The sequence below is a fragment of the Zonotrichia albicollis genome, chromosome 18 (genome assembly GCF_047830755.1).
Source record: "Zonotrichia albicollis isolate bZonAlb1 chromosome 18, bZonAlb1.hap1, whole genome shotgun sequence".
Classification (NCBI taxonomy): domain Eukaryota; kingdom Metazoa; phylum Chordata; class Aves; order Passeriformes; family Passerellidae; genus Zonotrichia; species Zonotrichia albicollis.
In genome coordinates this window covers 1,007,213-1,027,883 of record NC_133836.1, presented here as the reverse complement: position 1 = coordinate 1,027,883, position 20,671 = coordinate 1,007,213, and the positions used below count along the sequence as shown (strand labels likewise).

Genomic DNA, 20,671 nt, shown 5'->3' with positions numbered 1-20,671 from the left:
AAAGAATGGGAATTAATTAAAAAAGGGACCTGGAAAAGGTTGAAGGGGAATGTGAGTATGGATGTACAAAATCAATTAGAGAGCATAAAGCTAACTGGGATAAAATATGGATCACTTAAGGACTATCTATCTTAATGCATCATCTTTCCTTTTGCCAATTAATGCAGAAAGTGGATCAGCAAGTTAGGTCAGACCAGGAGTGACCAGGGGCTTTCACAGATAATTCTGACCCTTTCCTGCCTTCCCTCTCTGGTACAATGGCTGTTGGCTGCCACATTTCCATCCCTCCTTTTAATCTCTATCACTTCTTGTCAATAGGATTTAAAGTGCCCATAAAGCTTTAATGAGCTCAGTGTCTTCTCCCTGGCATTCTGTGTTCCTAACTTTAAGGAGTTCTGTCTAAAACCCAACGTTTCCAGCACATAAAAATCTCCCTTTGCAGCAGGAAAATGAAAGGCTTTTGTCTCCCTGCAAAGCCCTGGCTGTTCTGCAGGCAGGGATTCTCTTGATTCCCCATCGTTTGTGGTTGGCCAAAGAGGAAAATTGGAGTTTTGGCCACTCTTGGTGGTTGAGCTCTGTAATTTACAGGTGTGCTCCATTTCTTGGAGTCATTGGTGCTGAGCTGGGGTGATTGGAATGACCTTTTTGATTTTAACCTTTCCCAGCAGTGATTTCAGGAAATTCAAAGGCAGCACAAACAAATAAATGTGACAATTATGTTATTGTAAATAAGCATGCTGGAAAAGACCCCTTGCATGTTTTACGCCTTCAGCATTAGTGTTCCTCCCCAGGGAGGGATGTTTTAGCCCACAATATTTACTCCTTCTTTTTCAATATAAATAGTTGTTATGTTGGTTCCTGCTAATATTTATATATTCTCATTTGGGAGCAAGACATTTATCAAATAAAGGCGTGGACACCTGGCCTGATTCTGTTGTGATTAAAGTAAAAATTAGGCTAAATTATGTATTTTTAATAACAGAGGAAAATTTGGAAACACTTGAATAGACTAAGAAATTATTCAGAAGAAAATTAATGCTTTCAAGGGGAAAAATAATATCTTAAATTTAAATCTCTAGAAGCTAGGAATTATTTTATATCTCACCTATAAAATAGACCTATAAAACTGTTTTTCAGGTGAGAATACATTTCCCAAGCATACAGCAGAATTCAGAATGGGCTGGACTCTGCAAAAAGTTAATATTTTCAAATTTTTTTAAGCATCATTACAGTAACTTCTGATTAAAAATTGAATATATTCTTTTAAGCTTTAGCAGCACGCCTTGCTCCCAGTCCTTGGCTCCAGCTCTCAGTGTGCCTTCCCTCACCTGTGTGATCAAAGATGAGAATTCCTGAGCTGAGCAGGTGCCAACCCTGTTTCCATTGCAGCTCTTGGATCAGTGCAGATGCTGAACCTTTCTTGCATAAAGCTCTGAAAATGTCATTGCTGGGGCCAGTTGGTGCCTCCCTGCACTCAAAGCTGGCAGTGTGGGACCTGTAAATTTACTTTTTGGTGTTTAACTGTTGAGTTTTAAAGGCATTGAGTGGATTTTCAGATTGAAAATGCTTTGTGCAAAAATAAATATCACAACATCTCATTAGCAAGAATGGTTTCCTTCAGGTTTCCATTGGGAGGTCAGCAAACACACGCTCATCCCTGCCCTGTTTTCCTGCACAGCTGTGCTGAATTGTGCTTTAAATTATCCCATCCTGAAAATGCTGCTCCTTTTTATCAGTTGAGAAACCTTTACAAGCATCCTAAGAGTCCTTGAAGCAGTTACCTTTGAACAATTACTCTGGATTGGTATAAATTTCCCATACTGTTTTTATTGCCTCTCTGAGGCGATCTGGGATTTTATATCCCTGCTTTTTCATAGGCTCTGCTTCTCCTGACAGATGCTTGCTTACATCTCCCAGGAACTCTAATGAGAGGCAGGCATATGTCTGCTTCCCAGCCTGGACCTCCTTCTGCTGCTTTTGCATTTATTCTGTTTTCTCCATGCAGCCAGAGCAGAGCTGGGCCGGTTCCATCCCGAGCTGTGCCTGCCCTGCCCTGCTCATGTCCAATGAGCTGCAAATTACTGACACCAGCTTGCACGTACATGTAATTCCTGAAAGAGTGGTTCTGAACCTCCTAAAAACCTGAAATAATGGCAGTAAGCTGGGATGGCACTCTGGGATTGGATGTAGGATTCAGCTCTGGTAATCAGCTGCTGTTCTCACAGGTTCCCATGTGCCTGCTGCTTTCTGCCTGCTTTGCCTTGCTGCTCCCATCCCAGCACTCACCTCCTCCCGGGGAGGAGATTGAATTGTGTGAGTGGTGGGAGCTCAGATAAACTCCCAGAGTGTCCTGAGCTGGAAGGGACCCCCAGGGAACATCCTGGCCCTGCACAGACACCCCAACAATCCCCCCATGCATCCAATAACAGCTGCCTGTCTCAGGTGCATCCATGAGCTTTGTGGAACACCTCTGTTTCTCCAAAGGCTCCCACCGTCCATTGGATGGGCACTGATGGCAGCCAGTTCCCATTTCAGCTCTCCCATCCAGGCAGAGGGGATGTGAAATGTGCTGTGACTGGGAGAATAGCATTATCTATCAGCCCAGGCAGCTCCCAACAGGGACAGATGACTACTTTGTAGTGCAGGATCATTTTGGGATTTCATTTTTGAGTAGCCTGGGGGCTGTGCCCATGCCCTGGGAGCTCTCCTGCACCCAAAGCAGCAGTCCCTGTGTCTGTGCAGGGTTTGCAGCAGGGTTACACACAGTGACAGCTGGGTCAGGAGGTGTTTCAGGGGTGATCTGTGTACGTGGCAGGTCCAAGGCTTTGTGGACCTTTTGGTGCCCACAGGTGAGGACAGAGGGCTTCCCTCTGCCTGTCTCCTGCTCACCTGGGCAGCTGAGACAGAGCAGTTTATCTCTGGGCAGGCTGCAGCACCGATCTCTTGGCCTTGTCTCCTTGATGGGCAGGTAGAAATTTCCCCTCCTGTTTTGATTGTGCCTGGAGCCCTGGGCATGCAATACACAGAGCATGAACCCTCAGTGAGAGCTGGAGCTGACAGCAGGAGCAGAGGAGCTCAGGGGCTGAGCTCACTGCCTGTCTCATGAGACCTGGCTCTGTGGTTTAATCCTGCCTTTATCTCTCTTCTAAGTGCTTCTGATACGATAGGAGTTGCAAGAGATCTAATTAGCTAATGCTGCTACACGGTGTTCAGATCTCAGATAAAAGCCTGCCCACAGCCTGCAGCAGGTGCCAAGAAAGAGCTGGGCAACTTTTGTGGTGCAGGGTGTGTGAGATTCAGATGGCTTGGGATGATGGGGTGACTTCCAGTTTTCATTCTCACGTGTTTGCTTATTAAAGGGAGTAAATGGCTGCTAATTAATGCGGGCTGTTCATTTTGCTGTCTTAAAAACCTTTCCCTGGGTTGTTGAGAGTGTCAAGAACTGCTTCTAAGTCAGACTGTTTAAAGAGTAGTGTGTACTAAGCCATTCAAGGCTGGCTTTGAGCATCGACATATCACGCTAAGAAATCCTTTCTAATAAAGAAAAGGTAGGAAAAAATCATTGCTTATTTTTCACTTCTGCGCATCTGAGCTCAAACCCTGTCTCAGCACTAAAGCAAACAATATTTTGCTGCTCAGCTCTGGGGAGGTTGTTCATCCTCTGTGGTTGGAGCTGCCTTCTCCAAAGCCTTGACTCAGCCCTGTTGAGAAATTTGGCTGCTTGGCTGCAGTGCTCACTCCCATTAATGCAGAAAAATCATTAAGAAAGTGGATGGAAAATGCAAAGCTTCTCTGCTTTTTAAATCTCCTAATCCTATTTTGGGGACTTAAATGGTGAATAGGCTTCAGCCTGGGGGTGTGCAAGGCAGTGAATTTCACTGTAGGTGAGTTGAAGTCACATCAGGAACAAAACAGGCTGGGTTATTCTACTGCAGATCTGTGACACACACTGGGCTTATCCCATCCTGGAATGGACAGGGAAATGCCAGATTCCTAAAGCTGCTTTGGAAATGCTGCATCATCCAACCACATTCACTGAATATTTGCTGTTGTCACACTAAAAATGTTCTTATAAAGGGTGCCACAGGTGTCATCAAGGACTGACAGCTTTGTAAATTGGACAGCTTGCAAAATAAGAGTGTGAATTACTGTGTCAGTATCAGTTGTGACCAAAACCAACAGGTGAATATTGTGGACAGATAAAGCTGTCAGGAGGCTCAGCTTTCACTGTTTGTTTGTGTTTGGGATTGCACAGAGGGTCTGGGAAGTGCCCCTGCCCTGGAATTCTTTATCTGCTTACATGGCTGTGGAGTGTGATGAAGGAAAACTTTAAGTTCAATCAGTAATATCTCACACAGGCACTTCATGGCTGAGCTGGTGTTGCTTCTGCTCTGTCATTGACTTGTTCTGTGATCTTGGCTTGGGGATTTCAATAGCAGGAGACCCTTTGTGCTGTCAGTGGAGACACCCCCAGCTCACATGTACAGAGCAGCCACCTGGTCACACTGGATTTCATGGTGTCCGCCACAGCAGAGGGGAGGAAATCATTATTTGCCATTCAGGCACTGTGACCTTGGGCGAGCCAACATTCTGAGCCCTTTGATAATCAGCTAGAAATAATATTCATATGGATCACATTTGGATTAGAACCTTAGCAGTGAAAAGGCAGCATCAGCACTAGGAACTGCCTGTACTCCAACCCCTCTCCTTTTTATTTATATGCGTTGGATTTATCAAGCACCTTCAGGTAAGACAGGAATGCTGAAATGCACAAATGCCTCCAGCTCTGCTTGCATTGCTGCTTCCTGCTGAATAGAAAAAAATGAGGTGTCTGTGGAGGTTTTCTGCGTGCTGTGTGCTCCTGATTTTCCCTTGTTCCACGCTATTTATATAATCACAAAGCATTTGATGAGAATATGCCAATCTTAGGCCAGGGTAATGGACATTCCATTACTTTATCTCTGCAGACATTGTTGGAAACTGGAGGTGTAAAATCTGATTCATTACCCAGATCCTGGAAGGGAACAGGACATTGATCATACCCTGGCTTGTTAAATTTTGTTGCTCATTGCCCTCTCCATTTATTTAATTCTATTTCTGTTTCCCATTCAGAGGATCTACAGGTCCTTTCTGACCTGTGGAATTTGGAGCTGATGTAAAACAGCTTCTGCTGTCAAAACACTCACAGGGTAGAGTTTTTCATGCTTTGCAGCTCATGTTTGCTGGTTGCAGTCGTTCTGCAGAAGGTGCCCATTTCCCACATACCCCAATGGCACAAACACAAGCTCCTGGTGGGAACCAGCAGATAGGTTCCATGTTAATGTTTCCTGAGGAATCTCATGCTACCAGTAGAAAAGGGGGAAGATATCAATTTTCTTTATTACAGCCAGTGGGGAAAAAGGAGGCAAAAAATGTTAAAAGGAGAGCTAATTTAAGAGGCAGTGCTGTGCTCTGCAGTTCTGGGTGGTTTGGTGTTGTATCAGGCTGTGTGTTACAGACATTGCTGTTCCAGAGCATTTCAGAGCCCCCCGGTTCCCTCCCTGGTGCCACCCTGGTTTCCATCAGCCGCCCTGTAAGTGTGGAACAGCCAACCAGGGGGCTCTTACCTTTGGAGCTGCTGGCATGGGAGCCTGGAACCAAAACAGACTGCATGGAAATGCAGCTGCTTGTTTGGGCAGGATTCTACCCAGGCAGACCCACTCCCTGAGTGCTTTCAAGAGGAGAGAACCCTCTTGCATGTCTCGACCTTTTACTGCAGTTATTTTTTTTTCCAGCTTGTTCTAAGTTTCAGACTTAGCTTGATACTGGGATGAGCGTGGGAGGAAACATCAATTTTTACTGAGCATAAGTCAACTGCATTTCTTGTCCAGGAGCTGGCATCAAAGGGGTTCCAGTGTAAAGGTAATCTCAGTGCCTGAGGCTGCTCTGTGCTTTTTGTGCTTGGCTCTGCCCTAGAGCTCCTGTCCTCCAGCGCTGAGAGAAAGGTGAGACAGCCCCGAGGCAGGGAGGGACTGCCTGGGGAGCAGAAATGCAGACAGAAAGCTGCCTGAAGCACAGCAGAACCTGAGCAAAAGGGTTCAAAGCTGGAGAGGTACCAGCTGTAAACGGACCCACTCTCCATGAGATGTGTGCTGTTGGGCTGGGCACTGGTGCAGCCAAACCCAGCCTGACACCCTCAGTTCTTCATCCTGCCTGCAAACAAGCTCAGGAGGATTTTAACAATTTGTAGGATTTTAAGGCAGCTCCTGCCTTGCTTTTTGCCATCAGTGGTGCTCAGACCACTCAGTATTTCCGTGGGAATTTCAGTCTCATTTATTATTTTAATAGGAGCATGCTCTGCTATGGCTGAGGGATGCAGCAGGACTGTGACTGTGACTTCACGTTATGAAATGATCTCTTGAGCCCTTATTTTATATTGACAGAGGGAATTGCCCCAAGAATTTGAAGGATGAACTCAAAAGAGGAGAACTTATGGAGTTCTTTTTTATTTCCTTCCATCCCATGAGATTAGGAATCCCAGATCACTGTGTTTTCAACTGCTGTAATTAGCAATTTTATAAAAAAAAAAGTCTGTTGCTTTTGGGTGCATCTATTTCAGACCACCCTCTGTGAAACACTTTACAAGAACATGTGCACTCGTGCCGTGATTTCAATTTTATTAGAAAAATAGCAATACCAGAAGAAAGTCTCTTGCCTAAGGCATATTCCATATGTTACTGCTCAGTGCTTTATTTTTCAGGCCTGCAAGAGACAAATACACTTATTCCATTAATAAAGCCAGTGACTTAAAGTGCAGCCCTACCCTGGAAAAAAAAAAAAAAAAGAATCGTGAGTTCTAAGTTGGTTTTCCATCAGTGGCTCCTCCATTGCATTTGCTGAGATCCCAGGTGAAAAGGTGCTGTTGTTTTTCAGCTGTGAGCCCCTGGGCAGTGTCTGTGTCACTGCAGTGTGGGAATCACAGAGCAGCCCCACTGTGCCTGTGCAAGGAGACTCCAGGATTTCAGAGGGTTCATGTTATTTACTGCAGCCTCTTTTTGCATGTACACAGAGGGCAAATCCTCCTCATTGAAACACGCTCGGTGCTCAGCCAGGGGAGTACAAACACGATCTCTGCTTTTCTTCCCTCACAGAAGTGTTAATACAAACGCAGAAATGCAATTTTGTTCCTTTACTACTGTGATGCAGTAATGATTTCACAACCCCCAGCTCTCAGCCCTCTGCCTGATCCCTAGCAGGGCAATCTCCCTCTCCCCAGTGCTGAGATGGATTTATTGGCTCTGAACCCCTGTTCCCTTGGCTCAGCTCTGCTCCTGATTCCCACCAGGAGCTCAGGACAAACCTGAGAGGATCTGACATGCTCTGGGGACATGGATTCATCCCAGGGCCCTCAGCTGTGTGAGCAGCAGAGGTGGAAATTGAAATGAAAAATAAAAATAAAAAATGGGTCATTGCTCCTCTGAACGCTGCCCTTGCAACAGAGACTGGGAGATTCCAGCAAGGAGGGCTCTGCTAAAAGTCCCAAATAAGCAAATTTCACATTTTCAAATGCATTCCAAAGCATTAAAGAGTTGTTAGGGCTAACATGCAAAGGTATCACTTTGAGGAAGGAAGAAGGAGTAAAAGCACGTGGTACAGGCAGTGTTTGTTTTCTGCATCACTTGCAGTAAAATCTTTTTTTTTTTTAGAATCACTGATCTAATGGGATTAGGAGGGCAAAGGTTCTTAAAAATTAGTAAAATTGGATTGAGAGAGCGGGTCGGTAGTGAAAGACTAAATTAGATGAGAACTAAAAGCATGCTTCAGTGGCTGGATTTGGGCTGGCTGAGGGAGGCAGTCCTTCAGTCCTGCCCTGGATCTCGGGCTCCTCTGGTCACACACCCCTGAAATTGTCACACCCAGCTCAAGCTCTTACTCCAGAGAACTCCAAGGAAAACATCCCAAGTGTTCACTTTGAGAGGTGTTTTTCAGATAAGTTCCGCTGCTACTTTTCCATAACAGCAATTACACATTTTGTTGTTTTTTATATGCTGAAAGGGCTGCCTTAACATTTCCTAATAAGGTGTAAAATGTCCTTGTAGCCCATGACATAAAATGAAGTCAGGGATGATGCTGTGCACTGGGACACTGCTGTGGGTGGCTCAGGATGACACCATGGTGGTGTGGGCTCATTGCAAGGCTGGCACACGCTCTGCATGCTAACTCAGGGCAGCTCTGCTCTTGATATTTATTCCATTTACTGCTGCTCTGTGCTGGAAATCAGCGCTGACTCTCCCTGTCAGTGACAGAAACAACAGGTCTCTGGGACTGGGGTGAATTTTCAGCTCCATGTGTAAATAGATAATACCTGGAGCTTGAGTAGTTTGATCTAAACAAGATCAGGGCTCTTCTGGCAATTTATGATGTGAATTTTTCCCTTTCTCCTCCCTTTAACAAACCCTTCTGGGGTATAAACTCTGTAATAATGCATTGCTGTGACAGCGCAGCAGAGCTCCCAGCTTTGCTCTGGAGGCTGCTGTTCCTGCTGATAATAATGACATGGTCTGAGCTCTGACCTGCTGTGGGTTGTCTGTGGTGCCTTGTCACCTCTGTGTGAGCTGAAAATGTGCCCACAGTGACATGGCTGTGTTGGCATTGCAGCCAGCAGTGCAGCAGAGCAGGGCTGCATGTTCCAGTGCCCTGTGTGATGTTCCAGTGCCCTGTGTGATGTTCCAGAGCCACTGTGTGATGTTCCACTGTCTCTGTGTGATGTTTCTGTTCCACTGTCACTGTGTGATGTTCCAGTGTCACTGTGTGATGTTTCTGTTCCACTGTCACTGTGTGATGTTCCACTGTCACTGTGTGATGTTCCACTGTCACTGTGTGATGTTCCAGTGTCACTGTGTGATGTTCCAGTGCCCTGTGTGATGTTCCAGTGTCCTGTGTGATGTTCATGTTCCACTGTGTGATGTTCCACTGTCTCTGTGTGATGTTCCAGTGTCCTGTGTGATGTTCCAGTGTCCTGTGTGATGTTCCACTGTCACTGTGTGATGTTCCAGTGTCACTGTGTGATGTTCCAGTGTCACTTTGCAATGTTCCTGTTCCACTGTCACTGTGTGATGTTCCAGTGTCACTTTGCGATGTTCCTGTTCCAGTGTCACTGTGTGATGTTCCAGTGTCACTGTGTGATGTTCCACTGTCTCTGTGTGATGTTCCACTGTCCCTGTGTGATGTTCCAGTGCCTGTTCCAGTGCCTGTGTGTGATGTCCCTGGCACAGCAGCTCCTGCTGAGAGCTCCTCAGCATCCCAGGGATGCAGCCCTGCAGATCCACAGGGACCAGGAGCTGGAATTCTCAGCAGCTCCAGGTGCTGGAGGCCTGACCTGGTTTTCAAGCACAGCAGAGCAGGCTCAGAGCTGGCCCTGAATTATGTCTGTGTGGCCCTGCTGTCGCTGGGAGAAGACTCAGTAGCTGATGGCCAGTCCTGGCCCCTTAATGTCAGTGCCATGAGCTGTGTCAGCCCCAAAGGACACGAGATTGAGAGCATCAGTGTCTTGCTTGAGGGAAACGTGTGTGGAATTCTGTAGAAAGATCTTTGAGACTCAGTAATTTGTCTCTGCTCCTGGTGTGCTCTGAGTGTGAAAGTGTCTGCTGCTCACAGGAAAAATAAATGTATAATTGCACCATCAGCTGATGAAATCAAAGTGAAATTGCTGGCAGCCTTCTTCCTGCCCTCCCTGTGTTTTTCTAGCATTAACATTCCAGCTTTGTCACCTTTGATCAGGGGAAGATAAATCCTTCCTTTTGTAAGGAGCAGAAACACTTTCCCTGGGCACACAGAATAATGGCCTCTTCTGTAGATTATTCATATTCCTCTCTTTGTACTTGTCATTTCTCTCTATCCTGGGCTGTTGTATACCCCATAACTCTTGGCCATTTTATCTAAGACCTTTCAGATGAGGAAGTGCATGGCTTAGGAGGCAGGGGGAGCTTTGCTGAGGCATTAAATGGGCTGGCACATTGAAAGTGCAGGTGCTGTACCCCCACCCTGGTGGTGCTGAGCAGCCTCATGAGCTCCATGGGCTGGTGCAGAGCATCCCTCACAGCCAGAGGGAGAGAGGAACCAGGTGTTTGTCACCTGTGTGTGCAGGTGCTTGGCACGGAAATGGAGCTGTACCTGCAGGTGCTTGGCACAGAAATGGAGCTGGACGTGCAGGTGCTTGGCACAGCAGCACGGAAATGGAGCTGTGTGTGCAGGTGCATGGCACAGAAATGGAGCTGTGTGTGCAGGTGCTTGGCACAGAAATGGAGCTGTGTGTGCAGGTGCTTGGCACAGAAATGGAGCTGTGTGTGCAGGTGCTTGGCACAGAAATGGAGCTGTGTGTGCAGGTGCTTGGCACAGAAATGGAGCTGTGTGTGCAGGTGCTTGGCCCAGAAATGGAGCTGTGTGTGCAGGTGCTTGGCCCAGAAATGGAGCTGGATGTGTAGGTGCTTGGCCCAGAAATGGAGCTGTGTGTGCAGGTGCTTGGCACAGAAATGGAGCTGGATGTGCAGGTGCTTGGCACAGCAGCACAGAAATGGAGCTGTGTGTGCAGGTGCTTGGCACAGAAATGGAGCTGTGTGTGCAGGTGCTTGGCACAGAAATGGAGCTGTGTGTGCAGGTGCTTGGCACAGAAATGGAGCTGTGTGTGCAGGTGCTTGGCACAGAAATGGAGCTGTGTGTGCAGGTGCTTAGCACAGAAATGGAGCTGTGTGTGCAGGTGCTTGGCACAGCAGCACAGAAATGGAGCTTGTCTGGGGCCCAGAGCAGAGTGTGCAGCAGCCTGGCCAGCCCTGATCACCTTGAGGGAGTGGCAGGAGGATGTATATATATTTTTTGGAGGATGTATATACATATATTTTATATACGGAGTGGAAGGTTCCTCCCTTCCTCACTGCTTTAAGGATGTTTGCCCCTTCCCTCCAGCAGCTGATCTCAGCAAAATGATTCCCCCAAGGGAAGAGGGAAGCACAGCCCCTGTAGCCCCGTGGCTGATGGCAAAGCTGCATTCATGGCAGCTGCTGAGGGGCAGTGAGGATGGGATTAAACCACAAAGGGACTGCATGGGAAGATTACTTCAGAGAGTCACTTGGGGTCTGAGTAATAATCCTAATAACCACTGCAAACAGTAAGTATTTTCCTCAGCACTGCTGTTGCTCTGCCAGCTGGGGGAATGTCACAAATATGCAGCTTAGAGATTTTTCTGGTAATAATAGAAACTGGGTGTAGTAGGGAAATATAATCTCAAAGCATTTACTTATCTAAAAAGTGTCTCTGGTCCTATAAAATAGATCCATGAGCTTGTGTTTAGCATGTGCAGCTGAATCTGTGCTCTGGATTCACCCTGGTGGGATTTTTATTTACACAGCACCCATCTCTCTCCTCTGCCTCTCTCAGCAGGCATGTGTTGGTGTGAGGAGGATTATTCCAGCTGCCTTTGTGACAGCAGAGCAGCCAGCAGGTCTCCTGTGATGAATTAGTAAATGAGTGTTCACCCAGATACTGATCCCCCAGCAAAGGCTGCCCAGGGATTTCACCTGCATGTGATTGTGCTTCAGCTTCTCTCATTCCTTGCAGAGTGCCTGAGATGGATCTGTCACTCACCCATTAGTCTGTTTGAGTTTCAAACCAGAGCAGAGCTTTGCTGCTCATTCCCCCCTAAAGCAAAGGGAGAGCTGCAGCCCCAGGCTGTGCCCACCTCAGCTGGGGTCGGGCATCCCCAGTGCTGGGGTGAGGGGAGCAGGGGCTTCAAACACTCTGCAAACCCCCTCAGGCCCTGCAGGACTTGGGGCTTCTCTGCAATTCCCCTGCATTTCCTGTGAGCCCAGACTTTGTGCTGATTCCATGAGTAAGAGATAAAGGGCAGTGAAAAGAGGGCTAAACACTCTGGCCTTGTCCCCTGTCCCTAATTACATGTGCTAATTTAATCAGCAAACCTGCTGGTTAACATTGTGCATCCTGGGCAGGAGCCCTTCCTGTGCCACCTGGCGCAGTTTGTCAGGAGGGGATATCCATCCTTCAACCCAGGAATGGGATTTTCTGTCCTGAGAGGCCAGGTCAGGTGCTGCAAAAAGAAAACGAAGGGATTCTTGGTGGAAATTATTAATTATTCTGCCAGGCAGTGATGCAGTTAGGATCCAGAGCTGATCTATAGTAAGGAAAGGAATGAGAGAGAGGAGTCTTTGCAAACAAACTGAGTTCAGTGACAGCTGCTGGGAGCTCAGGAGTTTGCAGGGTTTGTCTTTGCTGCAGGCAGGATGTTAGCAGGTTGTAAATTCACATTGGCTTGGATGACAAATCCACATTCTCTGTGTTGTGTACTTCCATCCTGCTTTTATTTATAGATTTTTTTAGGATTTCCCCACTCCTCACACCCCTTTCCTAACCCCTTAACTAGTGCTGTTAAAATTCAGGGCTGCAGAAAGCAGCTTTGCCATAGATCTGTGGAGGTTCAGTGACTGTCTGTGCCTTGAGTAGGGTTATCCAAACTTCACAAACTTCACAGAAATCACCTCTCTCTGCTTTCCTTTTAAAACTCAGTAATGGGATAGCTGACTCCTCAAGAGAGTTGGTGATGTTAACAAAGAGTTAACCACAGATACCAGCCCAAAACCCAAAAAGCTCTGTCCCTGGAACATCCCAAAATACATTGGATTTCTTTTTTGGAGAAAAAATAAATCTAAAATACAGCTGGCAGCATCCACCTCGTGCCTTGCAGCTGAGCTCTCCAAAGCTTCCTAAGGGATGTGAAGCACCTATTGCTATTGAAATAGAGGACAGCTGATTTTCCAAGGGTCTCAGGGAATTTCAGTTATGTAAGAAGCACTGCAGAAGATCAGCCCTTGAGCTATTTCAGATCCCAGGACTCCTCTCTAGCAATGGGAGAATTTGTATCATTTTGATGGACATGAAAGTCACCAGAATATGCAGTTTTGGGCTGAATTGAGTCCAATTTACCAGACTGAGGAGGTTTCAGAAATACTGAAAAGTGCCTCAGCTGCTCCCTATATTCAAGAAGCTTAAGCATTCTGCTTTGGAGATTCTTAAAGGATTTTATTACTGCACTTTCAAAGTGAAATATTTCTATTTGTTTTGTTTTGACGTGTTCTCTTTTCCAAAGTCATTTCAAATAGACCAACCTTGTGGTCTATTGGAAGTGAAAGGAAAATTGTAAGGAGTGAAGAGCCGGAGCTGTGTGCCTACTTTAGCTGTTTTGACATTTTAAAGGCTGTTTTCTCTTTTTCTACAAAAGTGGTTTCCTGGAGGCCTTTTTTGGGTACACTATGAGAGAGAAATGCCTGAAGCAGAGAGGATGCTCTGAGCAGCAAGGTCTTAGCTTTTACTGATGATTCCTGCATGGATGGCCCTTTGCAGTGGCTCCTGAGCTGGGGAGCAAATGTGAAATGCTGCTTTTAGCAGTAATTTATTACCTCATCCATTTAGTACCTAAATCCTGCAGTTCAGAGAGGGCTCTATTTTCCTGCTTGTGGCTTGTAAATGGAAATTTCAGTAGGAAAGAGGTGGCCACAGAGAGCTTTGGTGGCCATCTGCATGCTGGAGTGGGATGATCAGCCTGAAGCTGAGCTGATACCTGATCCCCAAATTCCCCGAGCTGAGCCAAGCTCCTCAGTCACACTCACCCTGCCCGTGTAAATTAAAGGCTCGTGTTTGAAGGGCTGACCCAGCTAACCAGGCCATCTTCTGTCCCACCTCTGGCTTCCCAGCTCTTCATGAGGGATGTTGTGCAGGCAGATGTTTGTCCTGTTCTTCAGAGCTGCAGTGAGATCCGGCAACTCATTTCATACAGAAAGATGAAAGGGAAAATATTTACTTCGTAAAACAAATCTTGCTTAATTGCTGTGGTCAGTCTCTTGCCTGGCTTTTATGGGTTCCTGCAGCTGGCTTTAATCTCCTGGTTTACTCTGGGAACAAAGGAGGAGAGGAGTGAATCATGGCAGGAAGAAGCTGAAATTTTTCTGGCAGAGCTCGTGAAGTTTGAGTGTTAATTGTAACGTGCAGCCCGGCAAGGAGCCAGCAGGAGAGCTGCCCTGGCTTCAGGAGGCACTGAAGGAAATTCTTGCAACCTGACCTTTACAGGCACAAAACTCAGGGGCTGCTGAGGAGAGTTAGCAAAGAGCAGGAGAGGCAGCGAGGCTCGGAGGAGGCTGACCAAAAGGGGTCAGCATTTGTTCAGCTCAAGCTCCAGGCTGAGGAATGCCAGGATTCGCTCTGGAGCAGGAGCATCCTCAGGGACAGCCCGGACAGGAGCCCTCGGAGCTGCTCTGCCCCTGAGTTTGGGTTTGGGATCCTTGCTTGGACTGCAGGTTTGAGCTGCAGAGACCCAGAGCCGTGCCCGGCCCTGCAGCCAGGCTGCTCCATGCCAGGGATGGCAATAACCACAGATAGCAAACAGCCTGGCAGGAAACACAGGGCTTAGAGGCTGGACAGCTCTCCAGACACTGTGCAGCTCACTGCTTATAGGAATTGAGTGTTGGTTTAGCTGTTTGTTCTCCAGAGCAGCCCTGCTGTGTAAGGAGTGCAGAATGAGCCCAGGTGAGAGGTGCCTGCTGCTGAGGGCATGGACCTGTTCCCCCTCCAGCCCCAATTCTGCATTTCCAGGCACTGGCACGGCTGCCCTCCCAGGCACTGCTGCATTTCCATGCACTGGCACTGCTGCTTCCCTGGTCCTGCACAGAGCCACAGCTCAGCCCTGCTCTGGATGCTGCCAGCTCAGGGCAGCCAGGGATGTGCCCAGCTCCCCGTGCTGCCCAGAGCCTTGCCCTTGTCCCCAGGCCAGCCCAGCCAGGCAGAGCAGCTGCCCTGGATCAGTGCTCTGAGCATCCTTCCTCTGCAATAAAAGAGGGGTGATGCTCTCTGCTGTCAGCACCCTCAGCAGAATCCTGCATGGGAAGGGCTGGTGGGAGCTCTCAGCGCTCCGTGCCCTCTCTCCAGCACTGCTGCAGGTAGCACAGCCCTTCCATGGCCCAGCACTTCTGCAAGATTAACTTTTAAATTTAAATAGGAAGCAATAATTTGAGCTGCTTAAATCATAAGTCACATCTCCAGCTCTGGCTCTTGCTGATTCAATTGCCTTTTGGTTGCTGTCTTTAATAGCTGTACAGTATTATATCCAAATACTGCTGAAATTTCTTGTAATTTGAGGATAGTGAAATGCAAGAATTAGATTTTCAGCTGCAATTGATCAGAATGCATTAATTAGAAGCATCATTTCTGGGTTTGACACATTAGGAAGCTGAGGTGCTAAATGGAAATCTTTGTATGTAACTGAAAGCTTCAAGTTGAAAGTGAAATATTTGCTTGAAAATTGCACATTTGCTGTGTGATTGTGTGAGTAAATAAATGCTTTTGCTTGGTCTCGACACAAATTAAGTAATGATTCCCAGGTAAGCTGCTGGAGGCTCTCTGTAATATCTTTGAGATGCTGCTTGCTCTGCTTGCCAGCAGAATCTTCTAATTCTCCATTGGAGAGATTTAAAGAGAGACAGTTATTTTGAGACGAAGCTGAGGCAGAGATTTCCTGTGCTATGAGTTCATAACCTCAGGAGTTCAAGCAAGAAAATCCCCCCTTGTTCTGGGTGCCATGTGTTCAGAGGGAGGGAATCCCTTCCCCAGGGAGGGCTGGGGCTGAGCTCTGCTGGGCTGGGCTCCAGCTCCCATTCAGCCTTGGCTTTTGTCACGGCATCAAAAGCTGGGCTTAACTTCAGCTCCCAGAGCATCACCCTCAAATGAATGAGCTGCTGCCCTTAGGTTCTGGGCATTTTTTGTTCTGGGCATTTTTTGTTCTGGGCATTTTTTGTTCTGGGCATTTTTTGTTCTGGGCATTTTTTGTTCTGGGCATTTTTCGTTTTGTGCATTTTTCGTTTTGTGCATTTTTCGTTTTGTGCATTTTTCGTTTTATGCATTTTTAGTTTTATGCATTTTTTAATTCTGTGCATTTTTAGCTTTGTGCATTTTCAGTTTTAGATTTAGTGACACTCCCAGGAGGTTGTTTAGAATAACGTTGGAGTGGAAGATTTTGGCTCCCCTTTGGGTGGAAGTCCAAGCTGACAGTTCATGGCTGGTAGATGCTTGCAGGCCATGGAGCAGTGCAGAAAAGCCTCTGTGTGAGGACAACCATCTGCATCTACCTGTGGATAATCAGGAACAGCAAAGAACTTCCCAGCTGCAGTGGGGAACCCCATCAGCTGTTTGTCCTCCCCATTTATTGTCACCCTCACATAAACACAGTGCATTTATAAATACTGTAAGGTTAGCTGGGTAAATACAGCAGGCTCTCAAGTCATTTGGCCTCCAGGTCCTCGGTCTTGGGGTTTATTGAGGTAGTATAACTTACAGATTTTTAATGTACAAAGTTGGCACGATTGATTTTAAAAAAATGAATATTTAATCACAAGCATCCAACAAGGTCAACAAATCTTTGGTAAGTAATTAAATAGACTTTTCCTTGCTAGCACTCAAACACCAAGTAAATAAAAATTGGAGTGAAAACATTTGTAGCATATGTACAGATTGCATTTGGAAATGTGTGGGGCTGAGTTCTGTCTGACTTAATTCTGATTCATCCATTGACCTTGTTATGTAAAACTCAATGCCCTTTTTAGAGGGAGAGTTGCAAATTGTGCTTCTGCATATTTATTTCGGAAGTTCAATCTTCTGGGTGTTCATACCCTCATTCCAGTCCTAAGTGCAATCACAACATTGATTTTTCTCACTAAACATAACCTACTTTACCCTGGGATGGAATTTTTTTTTTAATGGGCTTTATATAATGGCATATGTGCAAACCACTCAACTTAATGCCCCATTGTGTAGTTAATTAACAAAATGGCATTGCAGCCCTGCTCTGGTCCTCTGGCAGTGTATGTGACCACTAACCTTGGCCTTCCAGCCACATGTCCATCCTAATTAACAGGAGCCCAGGTATTGACTGTGCCACGCTCCACGGTGGGGAGAGCAGTTTGCAGCTGCTGACAGAGTTGGAATTCTGTTGGAAATCCAAGCACGGGAGCCTCATTTTGAGTGGTGTTCTGTCATTTCAGAGCCTGTCTCAACGAACAAAGTATAAACAATGAGGTTTTACTTCTCTCCAGTTGCTAAATTGCAGCCTCCTAAAATGCATCCAAAGATCTCCTGAAATACAGATTGCCGTAAGAAATACTGATGGATTTACACAGCTTCAGGATTGGCAGGGGTGTTTTATAAATACTGAAACATTTATTTATTGTTCATTTGTCTGAACTGTAATACACTGCAAAACCTAATGGGACTTAAAGCTTTAATGAACCTTCAGGAATGAATTTGATTCTTCCTTTGCCTTTCTGTTTTTGCTTCTGAGTAATTCAGCTGAAGGCACGAGAGATTCATCAGGCTACTTCTGCAGGAGCAAGACAGCATTCTCTAAAGCTCCATGGCGTTTCATGTTACAAATGAGAGAATTAATCTTTTATGCTTTTATACTGGGAAGAAAAAAACACCAACTTTTCTTTTTCAATACCTTAAATTAATTGTGTTTTGTTGAAAAAATGCGAGAAGACAGGTACTCTCAGTCATTCCTAGCGACAGCTTTTGAGTGTTTTATTGGCTGAAGATGCCAAGTTTTTTAAAGAAACTTAGGTGCCAAGTCCTCATAAATGTCAAGAAGATATCAGCGTCTTGCTGGATGATGATTTCTGCCCAGTAGCAAGCATTTTGTGTTGCATAAATATTTTAGAAAACTGATTTTACTGTGATGCAGCCTCTGTGATGTTAGCTGGAGTCAGGCTGCCCTTGCCCTTCTTCCTCTGAGGGTGAGGCCACGCTGCTGCCAGGGCTGGGGACTCCTCAGGGGCCTCCTCCTCCCCACATCCTCATCATCCTTCTGTCCCTCACTGACTTCAGACAAGGAGGGCTGCAGAACTCTTCATCTGCCCCATTCCTGGTGCTTTGTGGTCGGGCTGAGCATCAGCAGTTCAGCATTCTGCACCCAAACAACACCTCTGCTGAGAATTCCTTGTACAAATGCTCTTTAATTAGCAAGTGTTCTGTAATTAACCTTCCATGCAGTTGTTGCTGATGTTATTAGCATCACTAGATAAATACAGTTAACTTTACCACAGGGCATGGCAGCTGGGAGTGGCAGAAAGCTGCATCCTGTAAGAACGGGGTTACAAAGTCTTGTCTCAACCAACAGCTGCATTCTCTCGGGGCTGGAGATTTCAAACAGAAATTTCCTTGGGAATGTGCAGCAAAGAGGAAATTGTCAGGCAGAGGTGCAACAGCCTGTCCAGTGATACCTAGAAGGATTTCATCTGGAATAAATGTGGGTTATTAATACTTCTCCAGTGGAGTGTTCCTCTGTGCAGTGGTGAGGCACAGTTTTGTCTTGATGCAGACAAACATGCCAGAGTCCTCTGTGTTGGGACAAGCTTTTATTTGGGGGAAACAATATTGCCTGAATAGAGAAAAGAACCTTGAGTGCAGATTTTCCTACAGGTTCAGTTTGACCCCTAAGTCCAGCAGAACGCAGAAAGGCCCTGTCCAAACAACGTGATGTTGCCACATTGATAATAAACTCTCCTGTTTACTGCTGGATTAGAGGCACACCTGACACTTACCTTTAAACTGCTCTGCTGAGATGCCCGTGCCTGAGCTGCATTCAGAGAGCCCTGCATGAGTTTGTAACCCTTTCCCATTGCTGTTTCCCACAGGGCAAAGGTGAAGAAGGGTGTGAACATCCTGGGCGCGAGGACCAGCGACCCGCGGCAGTGGGACGTGAAGCAGGAGGTGGGCAATGGTGGCAAGCACTCCACCACCACAGTCCTGTGCCAGAGGATAGCCCCCAGCTCAAGGAACAGGTATGGAACCTCCTCTTCTCGGCACATTAAACTCATTTATGTCCATGATACCATTCAGGGCTTGAAGGGCTTAAGGCTCATGTCAGCGCTGCTCACAGCTGTTAAAGCTGCAGCCTGGAAATGTGGAGGCACTCAGGGTAGCTGTGGTACCATCTGCTGACCTGCAATGGGCAATAAAACTCATCACTTCAAAGGAAAAAATTAATGGAATGAACCTACACTGGTGCTGGGGGGGTGGTGTAATTTTGGCAGCAATATGAATATTAATTCAAAGGCTTTACTGAACCTTTACTCTTTCTGGCTTGGTAGTTTTGACCTTGTGTCTCTGAATGCAGCACAGCCTCTGGGGCTGGCTCGTGGAGCAAGCAGGGAGTTCTGTGCAGGGCAACTCAAACCTCCCAGTGGGTAACACAGAATAATCCTCTGTGCCAAACACTGGGTTCTTCCAGAGGAGGTTCCTTGGCCTGCTGGGTGCCTGCCTGAGGCAGAGCTGTGGGGATGAGCTGGGCTGCCCCTGCCTCCCTGTGTGCTGTGCTTGCAGGGGTTTGCTCTGGCTGTCCCACAGCAGGAGCAGGGCTGGCTTCCATGGCACACAGTAAAGTTGTGTATTTTCAGTGGAAATCCTATTGCTCTCCCCAGGAATCATGGAGAATTCTCACAACGCTGCTGTACATTAGCCCATGCAGGGAATTTCCCACTGCACAGATCCAAACAGCCCCAGCTCTGTGATTATTGTTATCACAATGTTATCACAAACCTGGGCTCACAGAGGAGCACCACGGAGTCCTTGCTGGGTGCTGGGCTGGTTGTTGCTTTGTACCAAACCTTCAGGCACAGGGAACCTGAGCTGATTTTAACTTCTCTGTTCTGTGCCCAAATACTGGACATGTGTAAAGTCAGAAACTCCTCTGGCCATGAGCAGCTCCTGATGAGCTGATGGTCTGACTCAGGGTATTTCTGGTGACTGATCTCTCCCTGTCCTTATCTCAACCCTGAGCTTTCATTCTGTTTTCTCCTCCCTGTCCAGCTGAGGAGGGGAGAGATGGAGCTGCTTTAGTGGGCACCTGGCATCCAACCAGGGTCAGCCTATCTCAGGACTGGTAAAGGGAAAGGAAAAGCATCATTTGGGGCTGTCAGGAGTAAAAACTCCACCAGTTTGAAAGGGAGGACGTAGCTGTAGAGCAGCGTGTAGCTCTGAGCAGATTTGCAACTGCAGAACTATAATAGTCAGGTTATCAAACCCCAAATTAAATCTCCTCAATCCAATTTGCATGAAGTCTAATTAACCCATAAAAATATTTTTGGCACTAATTATGCAAATAAAACTCAATGTTTTAATTAATGCCTCTCTCACTTGTGCATGTAAATAGTTGCTGTCTTCTGAAAGCATGATGAGCCCTGGTTTGAGTGCAATGTTTGTGTGCAGGGAGGAGCTGGGTAGGGAAACCTGAGGGAAGCACACGGTGAAATGGGCATTGCTGGGTCTCTGGGTGTCACCTGGAGCCCTCTGCACAGAGCACAGATACTCCATTAGGCTGATTTAATTTGGTGGAGGACTGTGTGTCCCTAATGGGAATTTTCTGTGCTGCCCCCAGCTCCTCCAGGCTGGTTCAGCAGGGTGGGTCACAGAGGGGATGTGCAGTTCTGTGCTGAGGTCAGGGTGCTGTGAGAGCAGCTCTGGAGCTCCAGCACTGCCTCATCCTCCCTGCAGCCGACTCAGCCAGCTCACAAATACCTTGGTTAATTGATGTATAGAAGGAGTTTTCCTCTGTGTTTGCTCAGAAACCTCCCTGCTGCACCAG

General features: G+C 46.8%; 1 protein-coding gene across 3 annotated transcripts in view; it reads left to right on the top strand.

Moving 5' to 3' along the window:
* The window catches only part of TMEM132C (transmembrane protein 132C), a 171,613-nt gene that overhangs the window by 84,598 nt on the left and 66,344 nt on the right, over positions 1-20,671 (top strand). For all 3 annotated transcript variants that reach the window (XM_074554140.1, XM_074554142.1, XM_074554143.1), the window contains one exon: positions 18,723-18,869. In XM_074554140.1, the coding sequence (XP_074410241.1) occupies positions 18,723-18,869 (147 nt within the window). The remainder of the gene's footprint in view (positions 1-18,722; positions 18,870-20,671) is intronic.